This window comes from Melanerpes formicivorus, unplaced genomic scaffold (assembly GCF_026170545.1).
Source record: "Melanerpes formicivorus ecotype bairdi unplaced genomic scaffold, bMelFor1.0.p_v2 SCAF_30, whole genome shotgun sequence".
Classification (NCBI taxonomy): Eukaryota; Metazoa; Chordata; class Aves; order Piciformes; family Picidae; genus Melanerpes; species Melanerpes formicivorus.
In genome coordinates, this window is record NW_027142382.1 from 9928200 (window position 1) to 9948329 (window position 20130).

General features: G+C 41.9%; 1 protein-coding gene across 1 annotated transcript in view; it reads right to left on the reverse strand.

Annotated features, from left to right (window-relative positions):
- ZNF654 (zinc finger protein 654) overlaps window positions 1–20130 on the reverse strand; it is a 39090-nt gene that overhangs the window by 15340 nt on the left and 3620 nt on the right. Inside the window, exons 2-4 of the mRNA XM_068155285.1 lie at window positions 10473–10618; window positions 4636–4717; window positions 1467–1602 (exon numbers count right to left, since the gene is read on the reverse strand). Coding sequence (XP_068011386.1) covers window positions 1467–1602; window positions 4636–4717; window positions 10473–10618 — 364 coding nt within the window. The remainder of the gene's footprint in view (window positions 1–1466; window positions 1603–4635; window positions 4718–10472; window positions 10619–20130) is intronic.

Sequence of the window (20130 nt, forward strand, 5' to 3'; positions counted from 1 at the left end):
TCTTGGAGGGAACAAGAAGTTTCAAAATAGACACCAAACACTGCCAGCCTATAGAGCAGAACAAAGTGTTTGCTGTGTAAGACTTCACAAGAATCAGACTTTAGAAGTGAGACAAGAAAGAAAAAAGCTTCCAAAAGGCATTATCTGAAATAAATGTCTGTCATCATAGATGAGATATGCCAAACAGATGTGTGGGGATGTCAGAAGATAAAAGGAGGAAGAATAGCTCAGCAGAGGGGAAGGAGGTAAGACCTGAAACAACACGATCATCTAGTGACAGCATGCAATCTCATTCCTACTCTGTCAGGCTGAAACTATATAAAAATTCTGTTACCCATCATGTAGAGGCTTCATGATGATCAAGAAAATCATTAAGGCAAAGACTAAATTAATTCTTTGAAGGAGAGATATAGATTTGAAGCCTAACTTCAGATCATAACCACCAAAACTTGAACACTTTGTTGTGTGATGCAGAACAAGAAGGATTTCATTTTGTTGCTGTAAGCATTTAACTAGAAGTTTATCAAATGTACAGTGAAAATCATGGGTAAACCATGTCACTGAAGTGGCTTCACAACAGATGAAAAAGACTACCGACTTCTTATATTTGCTATCAAAATTCTCTGGCTAAGGAGGCAGCTCACTCAGCAGTCTCTTCTGACTTTATAACTCTCTTCCTCTATCTACAGAATGGACACACTGCCATAAACAGAGCAATGAATTTGAGTCATGCATTACACCGTAACAGCTGGAAAAGAACTACTATTTTCTATCACCATCAAAACAAAACCATTTTTTAAGAGGTCCTCTGTGAACTCTGCCAACGAGTATGTAGCATAAGACTTTACTGTAGATTAGGTATCTTCTCCTCAAGATCTTGCATTAACATTCTGGTGATGTTTGTTTCCATGCACTAAAATGCTGTTTTACTCTGCAGCCTGAACAGGAATATTTATCCTCCTCCCACCTCTTGAAATTACATATACATAAAGCAGCTATCAGGAACAGTCACAGGCCTCATTCCAAACAGACCCAAGAAGAGACACAAGCCAGAGTATTTACAATTAAAGAAAATAAAATTAGTCAGAATACCAAGAGATAATCTGATAATGGGGAGGACCCAGTGTGTATTCTTACTTCAGTAGTGTACCTAAAGTCAAGTCACTCTCCATGCTCTTTCAGGGGTTCAGCACCTGGATACAGTATGTTCATGTAATAACTGCTCAGTAGCCTCTTGTATCTGAATTAACATGATCTTTACACTATAAAAGTAGACTTAAAACTACTAGCAAAGAAATGTAGGTTTCATTCAAAAAAAAAAAAAAGGGGGCAGATACATTTTACAACAGAGAAACAGTCAAGTGTTAGGCAAAGCCGTCTGACAGTATTTGATCCTACTATCACATTTTGATCCTACTAACATAATTTTCAGTACTTAAAAAAAATTAATGTGGTAAATTGAATACCTAATTCCTGTGACACAGGCTTTGTTTTAAGAATTGCTTGTAATACTGGATCCTCCCATGGGCCACCATCTCGAATGATGCGAGTCACTAGTTCCAAGTTCGTATTTCTGTATCGATTTAGAAGGTTCTGACATTCCTAAGTGTAAACAAAGCAACAATCAGAAAGAATAACAAAATGTGTAAAAAGAGAGTTAGGCCATCCACAAGTTATGAAACAAGAAACCCCAGGCACATTTAAATATTTCTTCAGTCAAAATACAAGCTACCAAGTCTTTTATCCACCAGCCCCACACAAAGCCTCAGAGCAAATGCCTATATTCCCTAAAACCAGCAATCATGAATTGTGGAAGCCAGACTGCTGATGTCTTCTAGAAGCATGCAGCAAGAGCCTGTCATTTTCCTAACAATGTAAAAACATCTTTCCATGAGTGAGGAGGTATTACTGGCATATTCTGCAGAAGATGCCTTCACTTCATGCCAGCCTGCAGATTTAGACAAGCTGATGCTAGGTTTGTGATGCAGTGATGGTGTCTGAATTTGAGTCACCAGCCCTCAAGCAGTCTCCAAATCTCTATGCAACAGAAACGATGCCTGCCTGAAATCAAGGCGAGTAGAGTATTTTAGCCTACCCAGGATTTCTATGTGTGCCAAGGTCCAATTCCTTTGTTATTTGCTGGTAAGTGTTAACATTAATGTTACTCAACGGCAGACTTTTAATCACAAGAAAAAGGTGTGCCTTTTTGTTTCAAACAAAACACCCTTCTGCACACTTTTTTCTGCAAATTCTTTGCCACAATTACTTTTTTGTTTTTATATTCAGATGAATATGTTTGTTATTAAAAAATGATAAAGTAACTGAAATAATGGTCACAGAATTAACCAGGTTGGAAAAGACCTTCAAGATCAAGTTCAGCCTATCACCCAACACCATCTAATCAACTAAACCATGGCACCAAGCACCCCATCCAGTCTTATTTTAAGCACCTCCAGGGATGGTGACTCCACCACCTGCCTGGGCAGCACATTCCAATGGCCAATCCCTCTTGCTGGGAAGAATTTCTTCCAAACATCCAGCCTAAACTTCCCCTGGCACAGCTTGAGACTGTGTCCTCTTGTTCTGGTGCCGGTTGCCTGGGAGAAGAGACCGATCCCCACCTGGCTACAACCACCCATCAGATAGTTGTAGACAGCAGTAAGGTCCCCCCTGAGCCTCCTCTTCTCCAGGCTAAACAATCCCAGCTGCCTCAGCCACTTCTCATAGGGCTTGTGATTCAACCCCCTCACTAGCCTCATTGCCCTTCTCTGGACACATTTGAGCAATTCAACATCTTTCTTAAGCTGAGGGGCCCAGAACTGGACACAGTACTCAAGGTGTGGCCTAACCAGTACTAAGTACAGGGGCACAATGACTTCTCTGCCTCTGCTGGCCACACTATTGCTGATACAGTCCAGGATGCCATTGTCCTTCTTGGCCACCTGGGCACACTGCTGGTTCATGTTTAGCCTGTCAACCAGTACCCCCAGATTGCTGCAAGGCATATGAAATGTAAGCAACTTCAACTACTACCTAATCATGTGCTTCAGAAAAAGCATTTGACAGAAGGGACCAGGCTGAGTGCTCTGAATGACAGCAGCCTAGACTTGCCTATGGACAGTGATAACGGTACGTCTGTGCCTTTGCCTACAAGCACTATGAATGCAAGTGCATTGAACAGTTCTGGAAGGTCTCAGGGCAGAAGCAGTCCTGTGCCAGCTGTAACAGCACCATCTGTGACCAACATACAGGCTTCTGAAGTCACCATGCCACAAAAAGTAGCAGTGAAAGCTCAGGGGGTACTTCAAATGAAAGCATTCCTCGAACTGCCACACAACCAGCCATTTCTCCACCACCAAAGCCTACCATCTCTAGAGTTGTTTCCCCAGTCTATGTATTAAATCCATCATCGAGAGCTTCAGGAAATGTTGTAACAAAAATGCCTAGCCCTGCCACAGCAGTGAAAAGGACATCTTCTCCCAAGAAAAATGGAACTTGAAGAGCAGAATGAAATGAGTGAAGAGCTGAGCTGTAGAGATTTGAATGAGCATGAAAAAATGGAGGCTAAGGAGCAACTTGAGAGAGAAGCGAATGTCATTACCAGCTTGATTACACACCTGATTCAGGAATTATTTAGAAAAAAAAAAAATGGGTAAAGATGTGTTTTGATACTTGCATTGTTATAGAAGTCAATGCATTTGAGAACTAAAATACAAAAGCACAAAGAAGTTTCCTGGAGTTTCTTTTAATTCAAAAAGCAGTCTATGAACATTTATCACAGCCTGCCGAAGTGTCCCAGTGCTCTGTGTGCAGGAGACCCTACTCGTTCCTGAGGCCAATAAGGCACTCCTGACCCCATTCTTCCACCAATTCTAATCAAACATGTAATTGCTGCTGGTTTGACAATTAAGTAGTGCTGACACATTAAACTTGTAGCCACAGTAACAAACAGGTATAAATATCAAAGCAACAAAAGGATAGCTATTTCTCAAACTGCAGTTCCATGATCAGTATTAACAGAAGAAACAACCCTGGTTTTCATCCTTTCTTTCCCTACAAAGTTTCCTCTCATGGTAACACAAATACAGTGAAACTCACTACCAAAAGAAGTTCAGGTCAAAAAAAGACACTTACCTGAGGGAAAAAAAAAAGTTTCTCTTATGGTTGCATACAGCCATACAAAACTATGTCCTGGTCTAGCCAGGAGTAGAACAGTATTGAACAATGTGAGCTTATACTGACTTGTTTATTAAGACAGAGCTTGAATCTCATAACTGTTCAAAAGTGCAGAGGGAAATGAGGTTTCATATCATGAACTGATATGCAACACTAGATGACATTAAGTTCTAATTAGACAAACAGGTGACGCTTTCCTCTTCTATACGGGGAATGCACAAATTATGTCTTTAAGACTGGTATTACAAGAGAAGCACATTTATTCAATTAGCAATGTTAGAATAAATGGAATTCCCTTCAAATATCCTTTTTTTTAATCTCCTTTGAGTACTAATGTAAGTAAAGTGGCTACACTCTTTCACTATAAAAGCATCTTTCCTCCTGATTCTCTATTGACAAAAAACTGCCTTCATATGTACTAAAATAATACTAGTTTTAGATGAAACTAGGCAACACTACCTGGATTGAAGCTAAAATATCTTTCAAAGGATCTTCATAGAACTCATCCTTTCCAAAGAACAGCAGCAATTCAAAAAAGCTCCTGAAAAAAAGCACAGCAGTAGTGATTAAGTCAAACTAAAAATGTCAATTCAAAAAATGAAACTACTTCTGTCCGTTACAGTTGTCACAGCACTAAACACAACATTAAGACTGTCATAAGTTCCAGGTCCATGCCAGAGTCACTCCAAAATTTTGGCTAACACCCACACTCCCCAAATGCAACTCATATTTCAAAATTTGATATTGGTCTGATATTTCGTGCTGGATTGTGGCTTGCATACATACTCCTAACACATTTTTCAGCAGGCATCAAGTCACATTCACCGTTATGAAAGCAAGCCTGTCTCAAAAGCCAAACCGTTTGTCAGAGATCCGGCACGTTTGAAGAAGAAAGGAAAGCTGTAACATTACTATAGTATGCACCAAGCAAAAGGAGTTACATTCAAGGAACAGTAACTTCACATGAATGCAGATTCCAAGCAATTCATATTTTCAAATATGATAAGCACTTTCTAACACATTTTATTCTAGGTCAGCCTGTCTTGCAGCATGACCCAGCGAAGTTTGTCTACGAAGATGCAGGCTTAAAAGGTGCCCTTCATTTCAAATTTCCAAATAAAAGCCTTTTGCTATTAATTTCATATTTCCAAAAATGCCTTTCAAGATTATTTTCAAAGGGACAACTTTTGTGCAAATATAACTAACCCATCCTCTGTGTGGCAGTCAGGCTAAATTGCAAACCCTCGATTTTACCACCCCCAAGTTTTTCAAGAAAATTGGGTGTGTGCGCAGCAGCATGAATCTGCAAGCAGTACCTCAAAAGACATGGCAGATAAAGAACTAAATAGGACTCACCCTTCCAGCACCAGCTAACTCAAATTTCCTTGGCCTTCTTATTTTCCATCCTCTTAGAATATTTGCCTAGCATTTTATTTATTTTTAACATAGCAAGAGAGACAAGCATTACAGAAACATTGTCAGGCTACGCAGGGATGCAACAAAGGCGGCCGGGGGCCCCTCAGAATTTAATCTGGCAAAGGAATGAAAAGAACAAGGAGAGCTTCTTCTAACACATCGGCAAGGTAAAATGCAGGCTCACTGCTGAATGAGGTGGGAGCCCTGTTAACAGAAGATATAGAGAAGACAAAGTGCATTCTTTGCTTCAGTCTCCATTGGTAAGACAAGCCCTCAGGAATCCCAAACTCTCACCAGCCAGTGAGAATGAGGTTAGAGAACACTTAGGTAAACTCAACACACAAATCCATGAGTCCTGATGGGATATAGCCACAAGTACTGAGAGTGCTGTTGTAGCTCTACTACTCTCCATCACTTTCAAAAGATCATGGAAAACAGGAGACACGTCTGAGGACTGGAGGAAAACCAGTGTCATGCCACTCTTTAAAAAGAGCAAGAAGGAAGACCCAGGAAACTACAGACCTCACAGGCTCACCTCCATCCCTGGAAAGGTGATGGAGCAGCTCATTTTGGAAGTCATCTGCAAGCACATGGAAGAAGGTTATCAGGAGCAGCCAGCACAGATTCACCAAGGGGACATAACATTTGACTAATCTGATACCCTTCTACGATGGTGTGACTGAATGGGTAGGTGAAGTGGATGCTGTCTACCTTGACTTCATCAAGGCTTTTGACACTGCCTTCCATTACATCCTCAATGACAAACTCAGGAAGTGTGGGTTAGAAAAGTGGATACTGAGATGGATTGAGTACTGCCTAAACAATAGAGCTCAGAGGGTCATGACCAACAAACAGCACAGTTAGAGACCTGTAGGTAGTGGTATTTCCCAGGGGTCAGTGCTGGGCCCAGTCTAGTTTCACATCTTCATCAACAATCTGGATAAAGGGACACAATGTTTGTTGACAGTACAAAACTGGGAAGATTGGCTGATACATCAGAAGGCTATGCTGCCATTCAGCAAGAAATGGATAGACTGGAGAGCTAGGCAGAGGAGAACCTCATTAAATTTAACAAGGATGAGTGTGGAGTACTGCACCTGGGGAGGAACACCACCATGCACCAGTACAGATTAGGGGTTGACCTGCTGGAAAGCAGTTTCATGGAGAAGGACCTTGGAGTCTTGGTGGACAGTAAGTTATCCATGGAACAGCAATATACCTTTGTGGCCAAGAAGGCCAATGGTATCCTGGGGTGCATTAAGAAAAACGTGTCAAGAAGGCTGAGGGAGTTTCTTCTCCCCCTCTACTCTGCCCTAGTGAGACCACATGTAGAGTAGTGTCCAGTTCTAGGTTCATCAGTTCAAAAGGGACAAGAAAATACTAGAAAGTCCTCAGAGAGCCATGAGAATGATTAAGGGACTGGAACATTTTTCTTATGAGGAAAGGCTGCGAGACCTGGGGGCTGTTCAGTCTGGGGAAGAGAAGGCTGAGAAGGGAACTTGTTAATGTTCACAAATATCTGAAGGGTGGGTGTCGAGAAGGGACCAGTCTCTTTTCAGTGGTGTTCCGATAGGATGAGGGGCAACAGACACAAACTGGAAGTTCCACCTCAACATGAAAAAAACTGTGAGTTTGACAGAGCACTCAAACAGGCTGCCCAGAGAGTTGTTCTCTAGAGACTTTCAAAACCTGTCTAGATGTGTTCCTGTGTGGCATGCCCTAGGAGACCCTGCTTTGGCAGGGGTCTTGGACTCAATCTCCAGAGGGTCTCTTCAAGCCCTTACCATTCTATCATCCTAAAAGCAGAATGGGAGAGCTTGGTAAAACATTGCTTTCCAGAGCACAGGCCAATTTAGGGCTTCACTTACAGAAGCATACTTCCAGGTAGTATTTGCAATTCAGTCATTTCAAGCGAAAACTAGGCAGTTAGATCTCATGGATCTGCAGATAGCACCAGCACACCTAACACTGCTCTGCCTTAAGATTCTAAGAACTTTCTACTTGGAAAAAAGTAACTATCAGGTACTGCACTAACAGTCTGCAGTCGCTGCTTGCAAAAGGCATGAGCAACAGTGAATTTCAGAAGGGAAGACAGCACTGGGAGAGGTCTGAAAAACTGCATCTAAGGCATTTTTGAAACAGGACTCAGCAGCAAAGGCTTGCAACAAAGGAAAATGTGAATAATTTTAAGATTATGTGAGCCATTTTTTCTAAATTAAGAAGAAGAATAATAAGGAAGAGAAGGAGAAAGTAGAAGATGACTCATGAAAGAGCTACCAGTACTCTTCCAACCTGTAGGGTTTTCTTATTGATGGCAATTTATTTCCTGACTACAGCGTTTAGAATTCTGTTGTGACAGCTGCCTTTTATTTTATGAACAAGGAACTCTTTTGCCAAACAACTAAATTCATTGCAGTTGTCCCCAAATTTATAGCCTAACTCCAAGATATCTGAACACCCAAAGTACAAATTTTCTGCAGACTAGGCCCTTGAATCTCAACTCAAATATGGAATGAAATAAAAATTACAAAACCAAATCAATAAGCATCCAGGTAGGTACTTTTATTTGTTCTGAGAAACATTGGCTCATTTCATGCTGATTAACAAATCTTAAGTACACTTCACTCTCGGGAAAGGTCAAGCATGAGACACGTCATGATCTGGAAAGCAGCCAAACTGGAACTGAAATAAGACAAAACTAGCAAATGATCCATTTTAATCTGCTTGGGCAGATTTGAAGAGAGTAATATCTTGGGGAAAAAAAAAGAAAGACTGGAAAGTGATAGTGAAAAAGTGTGAATGCATGTTTGTTCCTATCATCTGCTCCACACTCTCCTCAGATTAGTAAAAGGAAGCTACCAAAATACTTGCATTTCCTAATGACCAATCTCCATTCAGTTAAAATTACTATATTCTGCTCCAGCTGTGCCCTGTCATCTTAAACCAGTCTACAGCATGGCACACCCCCATGTGCATCCATCCATCCCTAATTACGGTCTCTCTAGCTTCATCATGTGACTACTTTGCTATTACTGGCATCAGAACATTGCCTAAGAACACTACAGCATGCTGGCACCATTATCAAAACCTCCTGATATTAACTGCAATACAGATACCGCTTCATTTGTGATGAATAACAAGGCTAGTGTGAATAGGAAATGCAACAGTCATTACTATTAATAGTTCATCTGTTTACCGTGGAAATCTTACTTAATTATGACAATACAGTCAGGCATATTTTTTCTCTCAAAGAACTAAGGCTTAATGTATATGACATTTTCAAAAGAGATTGAAGTTAAGGTTTCCCAAGTAACTGCAACTAGTAAGCCCAAGGATTCCTTTATATCACATGCAAAACTACAACATTCAAGCAGAATCAGAAGGGAAAATAAGCTGCCATTTTGGAGTGAAGGAAAAACTCAGTGAGTAAACCCAGCTCCAAAAGTCAAGAGAGACAACTATGACAGGAACTCAACAACCAGCCCACTCTGAGATTATCAGAAAGTGACCACCCTACACACAAGTACCTGAATTCCTACATTCTTCCTCCCAAGCTTTGATATTCAAAAGTATATAAAAGTGTAGTTTAAACTGTGAACTTTTTTCTAAAAGTCTAAGAGGGAAAAAAAAGAAAGGGGAAAAAAAAGACCACCAAGTTTTCTGTAACTGCTGCTTACTCTCCAATACTTGAGCATGCCAGGTGTAAAAAGTGGTGGTCTTCTGACTGAATTAAGTAGTCCCAAGTCAATCCCAAGTCAAATAGCTTCATGTGCACACACAAAACAGTAAGTCTCTCTGGCAGTGTTTCACCAACACTTAAAGGCAGCATATACCCTGTAAGATTACAGAATAAAGCCTTGAATTCTAAGCACTTCGGGCTAATAGCTCAGGAATAGTGGAAAGGATAAGCAACCCAGTTCTCCTGAAAAACTAAACCAGGAGAGGAAGACTATGAGAGTATTTGCTTCCAATGACTAGATGAGGCAGGAGCTTCCAAAAAATACTTAACCAGTCACCACTCAACAAGAAATTTAACCAGCTGGACAAACAAATCCAATTCACTCCCCCTGAGCTCACAACCAAGCTAGGTTTTTGGGGGTTGTCCCCATTGCTGACAGAAAATCAAGCACGCTGCAGCACAGCTAAGTGTATCTATTTTTTCTGCTTCCATTCCACACTGAGGTTCTGAAAACTGAAAAGCAAGTTTTTAGAACAAGAGAAAACCTCTAGAAAACAACACTCCTACTTATCTACTGATCACTATTCTGATACTTTCAGCTTTCATGTGGGAAAAACATTGCTGCATCAAAAAAAAAAGAGCTTATAGCAAGATTTCTGAGCTAACATTCTGCAGTTCTTGAAGTTAAACGTGGCTTTTGGTCAGTTGACTATGCAACAAGTAATTCCCATAAGCCTCTTGGTGACTCAAACATTAAAATTTATTTTAAAACTGACTCCTTCCGTCAGCCCTACAAGAAATGTCTCTTAACAAATACTTAACCTCTTCCCATCACTGCAGGTAGAACAGTAAGACACTCCAGATAATTTACAATTATGGACTACCAAAGGCCAGTCTTCCAATAATGCAAAATCTTCCCAAAAGAAGTTGCACAGTGACCATTTGTTTCTTAAGATTATTAATTTTACCAGTAAACCCTTATGACACAACACTGCAACACCCAACAAGGACACACACACACAAAAAGGACCGAGTTCTTGGGTTTATATCCTCAGTTAGCGATTCTTGGTCCCACATCGCTGTGTCACCTATTAAACCCACTTCTTTAAAAGCACTGAGAATTTTGGAGACCCTTTTGCTATTATAAAGTAACACAAAGTCTATATTTTAAAGGAAGTAATAAAATTAAGTAAGTACTTACAACGCTAGGCTACTCAATACGTATTGTACGTGCTCACATTCGGCTGGGAACGACACGCAGGCAGACGTGAAACAACACAGCGCCGTCTGAAGCACCTGAAGCTGAGGCAGAGGAACCTGCCACCTTCCAGCATAGTCTTCAACAACCTAACAATGAAAACATTGAAATATCTATTACAGTAGAAAACCCAACTTTAGTCAGAAACAGTAAGTAGTTAATACTTTACCCTCTTTATCTCCCCTCTTTCTCCCCCAGAGGTAGGATTTGTGACCAAAACAACCCATTTTGTATTATCAAACTGAAAAAATAAAGAGAAACTTTGACCTACATTATGAAAGCTATACCACCAAATATTCTTTTCAGAGGTTAAGGCAGGAAAAACTTACATAGTATCACAGTAGATATTAGGCTCGCCATTTAAGCCCAAGTTTTCATGTTGCAAGAGGATATAAATTAAGGTTTGTAACAATATCCAGACATTCCATTCTAAAACTTTTGAAGAAGGAAGCAAGTAGCCTGCACTCTCCTAACCTCTATGTCAGCAGTAAAAGGCATGAACATGCTGCTAACGCTTTCTTATCTGACCAAACAAGCAGATTTGGTCTTTTGTGAAACTCAGGTTAGTCGTGTCCTGTTCTACAGTTATAAACTGCATTGCTATTTATAGATAAACATGAGGTTGAAATATAGCTGTTTTAATGGAAAAAATGAAGAAAAATCCTTGCTTGGTCATCTGCTCAATCTTACTACATCAATAAACACGTATTTCTGGAACTACCTATGCCCACATTGGGAGGGTCAATAACCCAGCACCATCTAGGCATCTCTACACTGAAGCCCTCTGAAAGGTGTAGTTCATTCAGAGCACTCTACATATAACACACAGAACCAAGTTCTACCTGAAGCACAGCAATAAAACTGATGGCTGTAAGGCACCTACCAGTTCTGTGACAGAATAGTCATGACACTGCAATCCCTCAGCAAATAGAAGGCTGAGAGTTTTGGGTTATCTGTCCTCCTTTTACCAACAGCCCCACTCACACAGTACTGTAAGCCAACTGAAAATCATGTATCTTCCACACACTGACACACAACTTTTCTTATAGTATCACAGTATCACCAAGGTTGGAAGAGATCTCAAAGATCATCGAGTCCAACCTGTCACCACAGACCCCATGACTAGAGCATGGCACCAAGTGCCACATCCAATGCCCTCTGAAACACCTCCAGGGACGGTGACTCCACCACCTCCCTGGGCAGCACATCCCAATGACGAATGACTCGCTCGGTGAAGAACTTTCTCCTCACCTCCAGCCTAAACTTACCCTGGTGCAGCTTGAGACTGTGTCCTCTTGTTCTGGTGCTGGTTGCCTGGGAGAAGAGACCAACCCCTTCCTGGCTACAACCACCTTTCAGGTAGTTGTAGAGGGCAATGAGGTCTCCCCTGAGCCTCCTCTTCTCCAGGCTAAACAACCCCAGCTCCCTCAGCCTCTCCTCACAGGGCTTGTGTTCAAGGCCTCTCCCCAGCCTTGTTGCCCTTCTCTGGACACGTTCAAGTCTCTCAATGTCCTTCTTAAACTGAGGGGCCCAGAGCTGGACACAGGACTCAAGGTGCAGCCTAACCAGTGCAGAGTACAGGGGCACAATGACTTCTCTGCTCCTGCTGGCCACACTATTCCTAAAGCAGGCCAGGATGCCATTGGCCCTCTTGGCCACCTGGGCACACTGCTGGCCATGTTTAGGCAGCTGTCAATCAGCACCCCCAGGTCCCTCTCTGTTTGGCAGCTCTCAGCCACTCCGACCCCAGCCTGTAGCTCTGCATGGGGTTGCTGTGGCCAAAGTGCAGCCCCTGGCACTTGGACTTGTTGAAAGCCATCCCACTGGACTCTGCCCATCTGTCCAGTCAGTCGAGGTCCCTCTGCAGAGCCTTTCTACCCTCTAACTGACTAACATCTGCTCCCAACTTGGTGTCATCTGCAAACTTGCTGATGGCTGACTCAACCCACTCCTCCAGATCATCAATGAAGATGTTGAAGAGCACAGGGCCCGGCACTAATCCCTGGGGGACACCACTGGTGACTGGCTGCCAGCTGATTGTGGCACCGTTCACTACCACTCTCTGGGCTCAGCCCTCCAGCCAGTTCCTAACCCAGCACAGAGTGTTGCTGTCCCAGCCACGAGCTGACAGCTTAGCCAGCAGTTTGCTGTGGGGGACGGTGCCAAAGGCCTTGCTGAAGTCCAGGCAGACCACATCCACAGGCCTCCCCACGTCCACCAGACAGTCACCTGATCATAGAAGGAGATCAGGTTGGAGAGGCAGGACCTGCCCTTCCTAAATCCATGTTGGCTGGACCTGAGCCCTTGGCCGTCCTTCAGGTGCGCAGTTATTGCCCCCAGGATAATCTGCTCCATCACTTTCCCTGGCACTGAGGTCAGGCTGCCAGGCCTGGAGTTTCCAGGTTCCTACATCTGACCTTTCTTGTGTATGGGGACCACATTGGCCAGTTTCCAGTCACCTGAGACCTTTCCAGTGAGCCAGGAGTGGAGGAAAATGATGAAGAGCGGCTTGGCCAGCTTATCTGCCAGCTCTCTCAGCACCCTAAGATGGATCCCATCCGGTCCCATGGACTTGTGAGTGTCCAAGTGGCTCAGCAGGTCCCGAACTAATTCCTCATGGATTACCGGGGCACTACACTGCTCCCCGACCCCATCGCCCAGCTCCGGAGGCCACTCCTCCTGAACTCCTCCTGCCTTGCTGTTAAACATTGAGGCAAAGAATTGTGCTACAGTCAGACTCCCTATGCTCACCTACTCTTGCTTTGTTTTTCCATCATAACAGCACAGCTTCAATATAACCAGAAGGATGGAGTAGCTACATTTCAGAGCCTAGGGCACTTCTCCAGGTGAAGAAACCTAACCGAGGTCTACATCCTGAGAAAGCAGGAAGGGAAGCACAATGTCATCAGCTATGTTGTAAAGAGACTCTACAGCATAGGGAAGAGACAAGTAACTGACTCCGAAAAAGCTATTAAGTGCCCATCTTGGTTATACTTGGCCACCTGTCTCAAAAGCCTTGGCATGGACTATATAATTAAAAAAAAAAAATCAGATCATATATATCCCACTTCAGGATTTCTTTTGGACTTTAAAGCCTGAATTCCACTTAGCTTTGTCTAATTCCCCATGAACTAAAGAAAGGGCTTACAAGTCAGGGTAAGAGGCCCACATCTGTAGTTCCAAAGTTGCATGCTGAACCCTGTTTAAGGCTCTGCAACACAAACAGGCCAGTGTCCCATTTGTTAGACAGGGAAAAGTTACTGCATTTGTTTGTTCCCCTCTTTAGTTAGGCATATACAAATTTCAGTAAGATTCTGGTCCTAATGTTATTGTATTCCTTCTGCAAATAATGGGCATTCAAAAGGAATACAACAAAAGCTCATGCTGAAAATGAGACATTTTCATGGGTTGAGTTGAATCTGTTGATGATATTCATTACCATGCTGCCATCCTGCCAGCTTCTAAAGCGCTGGCTGGAGCAAAGTATTGTGGGGCAGATTGTAACACAAGAAGCTTCCTGTTCCAGCTGCTGCCTCCAGTTTCCACTTTTGGGGTGTTGGTCTTTTCTGCTGGGGTGGTCACTGCATGCTTGGGTGGAGGGAACTTTTCTCACTGACTTCTGCTGCTGCTTTTGCTAAGCAGAAAATCCTTATTTCAACCCAGTGTTTTTTTGCTGTTTTGTGGCTTTCTTTTGTGTTTGGGGTTTTCAATTGTTTGTTTTGCCTTTTTTTGTGCTTTTGGTTGGTTGGTTTTGTCGTTTTGTGTGTGGGTGGGTTGGGTTTTTTTAACTTTCCCATTTGTGAAGAGAAGGTGGCAGGGCTTGTGAAAGCAGGCTGTGTTAACCCAGGACAGCACTGTAGTTTCTGGAAGGTCCTACCACCCACACTTTAAAACAAGTCCTACTAATTGCTCTTGCGACACCTACAGCACCCATCTGAACCCAAAGCAATCGAGTTCAGGAGCTAATTGGCAGAAAGCAGACATCTCTCTGCAAAAAAGCCATCAGTCACCACATCATTTCTCTGGGGCCTGTCAACCTGCAACAGAAATACCAGAGGAACAACATTCCCTTATTTAGATAGTTCATCTGCAAAATTTTCACACCAACAGCTTTGATCAGGAAGAAACTGGGTAACATTTTCTTTTTTCCTTTTAGTAAGGATGCTGGAAACCACACATTCATCAGTCTCAGGGATAAAAAGTGGTAAATTCTCTGTGGACTTGCAATAATCACCAAGGAAAGATGAGGCAGGGAGGGAAGAAAAATCAACCAAGTACTAAAATTCCAAACCACACTCCACACACATTCTATGTGGGAGGCAGAGGGGAATAATGTATATTGTGTTTTATAAACCTATGTCTCTATCAATGACTGTTTTTAAGTAAACCCCAGAAGGGCTTTTTCTGCAATAGAAACTAACTCCTCCTACAGTCAAAACACTCCCCACACCATGCTGTGAGGCCTGACCATAAAGGAGAACATAGCTACACATTTTTATTGGTTTTCTAATAAAAGATTAAACCAAACTTGACTGCTTCTGACATTGATTTTAAGGAAAGCAAAAGTCAGAGGGCATGCATATGTTCACTGCCATATTGTGTCATGAGAGAGCACTTCTGAAAATCTGATTATGCTGCCTAAGTACTACCAGCTTTATTTAGAGCTTATCAGTACATTAACAGCCACACTAATTTCAATATAATGAAGTCCGACAAATCAGCAGCACATAATGTTGTCAAAAGAGAGAGGCCTGTTCTTTATCCAATACACAGTGCATTAAAAGGAAGTTACATTTTTGCATTACTTCCTGCAACAATTCCCTTCAAGAACTCTGTTAGGGTGCAATTCTTATGTACTTAAAGATTCTCCATGCATTGTTTCCCATTTCTAGCAACCATGAAGAAACTATAGGGCCTTCTGTTTTCCCTTTCTCTTTCAGTGTAGATACAAATACCGGCAGGGAACCTGAAGCATCTTTCTGATCTCCTACCTCCCCCCAAGTTCAACTCCACCTTTATCCCACTCCAGTAGACTATTTCCCCATCTTAGTTTGGCTAACTCAGAGGAAAATCCATGATTCAGATGTGTTCTATGAAGTACAAAAACCAAGATCAGCCTTAACAGTGTCCCATAGAAAGTTTCTAAGTACCGAGCAAAAGCAGCTAAACTGTAAAGTAACAAGTGGCATTGAGTGCACCCTCAGCAAGTTTGCTGATGACACCAAGCTGTGTGGTGCAGCAGACGCGCTGGAGGGAAGGGAGGCCATCCAGAGGGACCTGGACAGGCTGGAGAGGTGGGCACAAGCCAACCTCATGAGGTTCAATAAGAGCAAGTGCAGGGTCCTGCAGCTGGGTGGAGGCAATCCCAGGCACAAATCCAGGCTGGGCAGGGACTGGCTGGAAAGCAGCCCTGAGGAGAGAGACTTGGGGGTGCTGGGGGAGGAGAAGCTCAACAGGAGCTCTCAGTGTGCACTTGCAGCCCAGAAAGCCAATCAGATCCTGGGCTGCATCAGGAGAAGTGTGGCCAGCAGGTCAAGGGAGGTGATTCTCCCCTTCTACTCTGCTCTGGTGAGACCCCACCTGGAGTACTGCCTCCAGTTCTGGAGCCCCTATTATAAGAGGGATATGGAGGTGCTGGAAGGGGTCCAGAGAAGGGCCAGGAGGATGATCAGAGGGCTGGAGCACCTCTCCTGTGAGGACAGACTGAAGGAGTTGGGGCTGTTCAGTCTGGAGAAGAGAAGGCTCCCAGGTGACCTCATTGTGGCCTTCCAGTATCTGAAGGGGGCTACAGGAAGGCTGGGGAGGGACTGCTCAGGATCTCAGGAAGTGATAGGACTAGGGGGAATGGAATGAAGCTGGAGGTGGGGAGATTCAGGCTGGAGGGGAGGAGGAAGTTCTTCCCCATGAGAGTGGTGAAGCCCTGGAATGGGTTGTCCAGGGAGGTGGTTGAGGCTCTGTCCCTGGAGTTGTTTAAGCCCAGGCTGGCTGAGGCTCTGGCCAGGCTGATCTAGTGTGGGGTGTCCCTGACCATGGCAGGGGGGTTGGAACTAGATGATCCTTGTGGTCCCTTCCAACCCTGACTGATACTATGATACTATAAGTTAGTAATTAAAGACCTGAACCAATGTGAAAAATACACACATATTTTAAGTGATTAAACATCACAGATATACATTTAAAGTGATCTGACTGTGTTCCAAGCATGTTTAGGAGAAATACCATTGCAAGTAACTACAGTCGCAAACATGTAGGAGACGAGAAAAGAAACGTTTTACGAAATGCTATGCCTGAAGTTGCTACAGCCTCTTCTGCCCTTTCCCACAACAACAAACTATAAACAAAATCTACCAAGTAAAAAGTTTTGTCATTACTGGGATTTCAAATAATCAATTCCCATAACATTTTGTGCTATTTTGCAGTAAAGGAAGTCAACACAGGATTAAAACCACAGCAGCTCGGCAAGTACTTCTGTTTTCAGAAAAAGCAAGCTAGAAGGCACATACAGCGGTTGTCATTTGCTATACCGAGCAAATATAGTTGCCACAGAATAGAATGAACTAAAAAGAATTTTAAATGCCCAGCAGAAAAGGGACATGCTTAAAAAGGCTTGCTAAAAATGAAACCCCATAATTAAAAGCACATCTACCGTAGCTGCCTGTTCACCAGAAATACCACAGCAGCTGGGATACCAAAGTTCAGTTCCATAGGAGAACCTGAGTACACTGAATTTGCTCTACCAGGAAATATAGACAAAATAATCATGCCCTTTTTACTGTCTTTTTAGGCCATTTAGTGAATTCTGTTGTTTCTTCATTTAAAAAAAAATCCATTATCCAAATTGAGAGTACAAAAGGCATTTAAAAGCTTAACATAAAACATTACTTAACAGATACAAGTTTAACAGTTTTATATGGAAGATAATTTGTTTAAAGGATATTAGCAGGGGCTTTACTGCAATTCCCATGTTAATATTATACAAGGATTAACCAAAAAAAAAAAACCACACCACACTTCTGGCAAAATTCAAACCAGCATGATACATCCTAAGAGACAGGTTTCTGCCACTGCTCTAACTTTAAGGGGTGGGGGGAAGCATTAAACACCAGAATCTTATCCATTTCCTCAGCCCGATCAAGGTAAGAGAATCCTATTTAAAACCAGGCTGCATACACCCATCACACTTACATGACCAAAGATTCAGTTTCCACACTTTTGTACAGACTGTTGTGTCACTCACACAACAGTGAAAACTTTACATTAATCCTAGAAAAGCAGTTTTGGCTCCTCGTAGCAATGTAGTAAACACATAAATGTGTAAGATTGTATGACTGAAAATTAAATATTTAGCTTTCCATTATTTGTCATACTACTCATATTGAAAAGAAGCTACATTTCCTTTTATTGTATGATTAGCAGTCCCCCTGCTCCCCAAGTGAGTCGACCAATTTAAAGGATTGTTTTTATTATATATGGAAAAGAAACATACGTGAATGCAGATGCCCAGATCACCAATGATATCAGTAAAACGCACCTCAAGATATCTTTTGATTACAAAGCACAATTACTTCTTTCCCTCATCTGAACTGCTACTCAGAAGAACCTGAGGGTTTTTGATTACCTACTGCAGCAAGTGTCTTTTCTAACTTCAAAAAGGCCATATTACAAGGCTATCAGACAGACTATGCTAGAGATACATCTTTTGATGGAGAGCCTTCTTTTTAGGCATAAAAGTCTGCGACTCCTTTGTAAGATGTTTTTATGCATTTTTCCAAGCAAAAGGCAAAATCTTATTTTCATACAAAAGCTAAAATTCGAGATCAGGAGTTAAAAACTGGAAAAGTAACAACAACAAATTGATTTCAGTAAGTTTAAGTGTGAAACAGGAAAGTTTCAAAGATGCGGAAGAAGAAAACGTTACAAAGCAAGAAAAGTATACAACGTATTCTACACTTGGGCAATGTTTCTCTTTTAAAACATTAACTTCTTAAACCCACTTTAAAACAGGGAGATAATTTATCCTGGTAAAGCTAAGAGAGCAGGCACAAACCCGAGAAGCCTCTACAAAAAGAGGAGCTATGTGAGAAAAGCTTTTATAATGTTAATGACAAGACAAGAACACTGAATACCTTGAGCCTATGTATGCATCTGCAAATAAAGAGGTTGCAAATTAACCACGACCATGAATTCTCCCAAGAAGGTGCCTGAAAATAGCCAAATACACTACATATACCACATACCATATAGTCAGGCATGATCGTGGCTTATCAGGTGTGGAAGGACAATGCCACCACCTAACCCAGGACATTCTTCTTTGCAGACAAATAATCCTCAACAGAACTGAATGCTCATACTTAGCATTCGGCTTGTGAATAAACAACCTGGCGCCTGCCACAGCTATTCTGAAGGGTATCCTTTTAAACCTGAACTTCAGCTGAATCTCGAGCAGCACAATACTGAGCTGCTAAGAGGCAAATTGAATACGCTTGGTTCCAGCCAAGCGTGGAGAAATAGAAAACACAAAGAGATGAATTTTTACATTTAAACCGATTTAAGCAGTTTTGGTATTCTTCGATATACCAAAGTACATCAAGTGAACTTAGCTACTGTGATGTACAGTTTGTCCTTTACAAGCTTTCACGTAGCTAGCAACATCACACATTGAAAACAACCTGAAGACCATCAGTTAAGTAAATGACATGACTTTAAACAGTACTCTCAATTTATTCAGGAAGATACAAGTTACCCTTAGAATAATATAAAACATGACAAGAAAAAAAACCAGGTGCTTAAAAATGACAGCAAAAGCTTCAAACAGATTGAAGAGATTACTTTCCACTGCTGTCACTCACATGAGCAAGATTTCTGTAGCCACATTTTGAAACAGTGTATGGAGATCAAGCATGGATCCCAAAGATGCAAAACACAATAAAACCCAAGTCTGGCACAATCTAAAGGTTTGGCTGGGGTTTGGGGATTTCTTTCCTTTCCTTTTTTTTTTTTTTTAATTATTATTTAAAAGCACCTTAACTATTGACTTGAAGTTTAGAGTCAAAAGCAAGTACTTTCAAATTTAAGCACATCATAATAGAATGAAAATGTATTAACCTCAATGAAGTACAAACATTCAAAGACACATTATCTGCCTTCACCCCCACAAACTAAGACAGCAGCTTAGTCATATACCACTGTATATTTTTATCTGCTAAAATAAATGGAGAAAACACTACCTTCCCCGCTCTATTACAAGTTTTTCCTTCTTAGCTTTCGAGTTAACAAGCTTAATAATTATTTTCCAACAGTGACTCAAGATGTGACCAATTAATGTAAGCAAACTAGGTAACCTATTTCTGGAAGTCAGATCATACCAGAGGGCAGTAAGCTGATGCCACAGTAAGAGCAGATCAAGTACTCTTTACTTCTCACAGTATTACCTTGCTACATCGTATGAGATTCATCTTGTGTTTATCCCCATCAGTGCCAAGCAACAAGCAATAGGCAGTTACAGCCACGTGGATACTTACACAAATGATGAGAGTAACTTGTAACATCGTGATAGCGCGGAATGTTACAAGAAGAGATTCTGAAGAGAAATATGCCATTT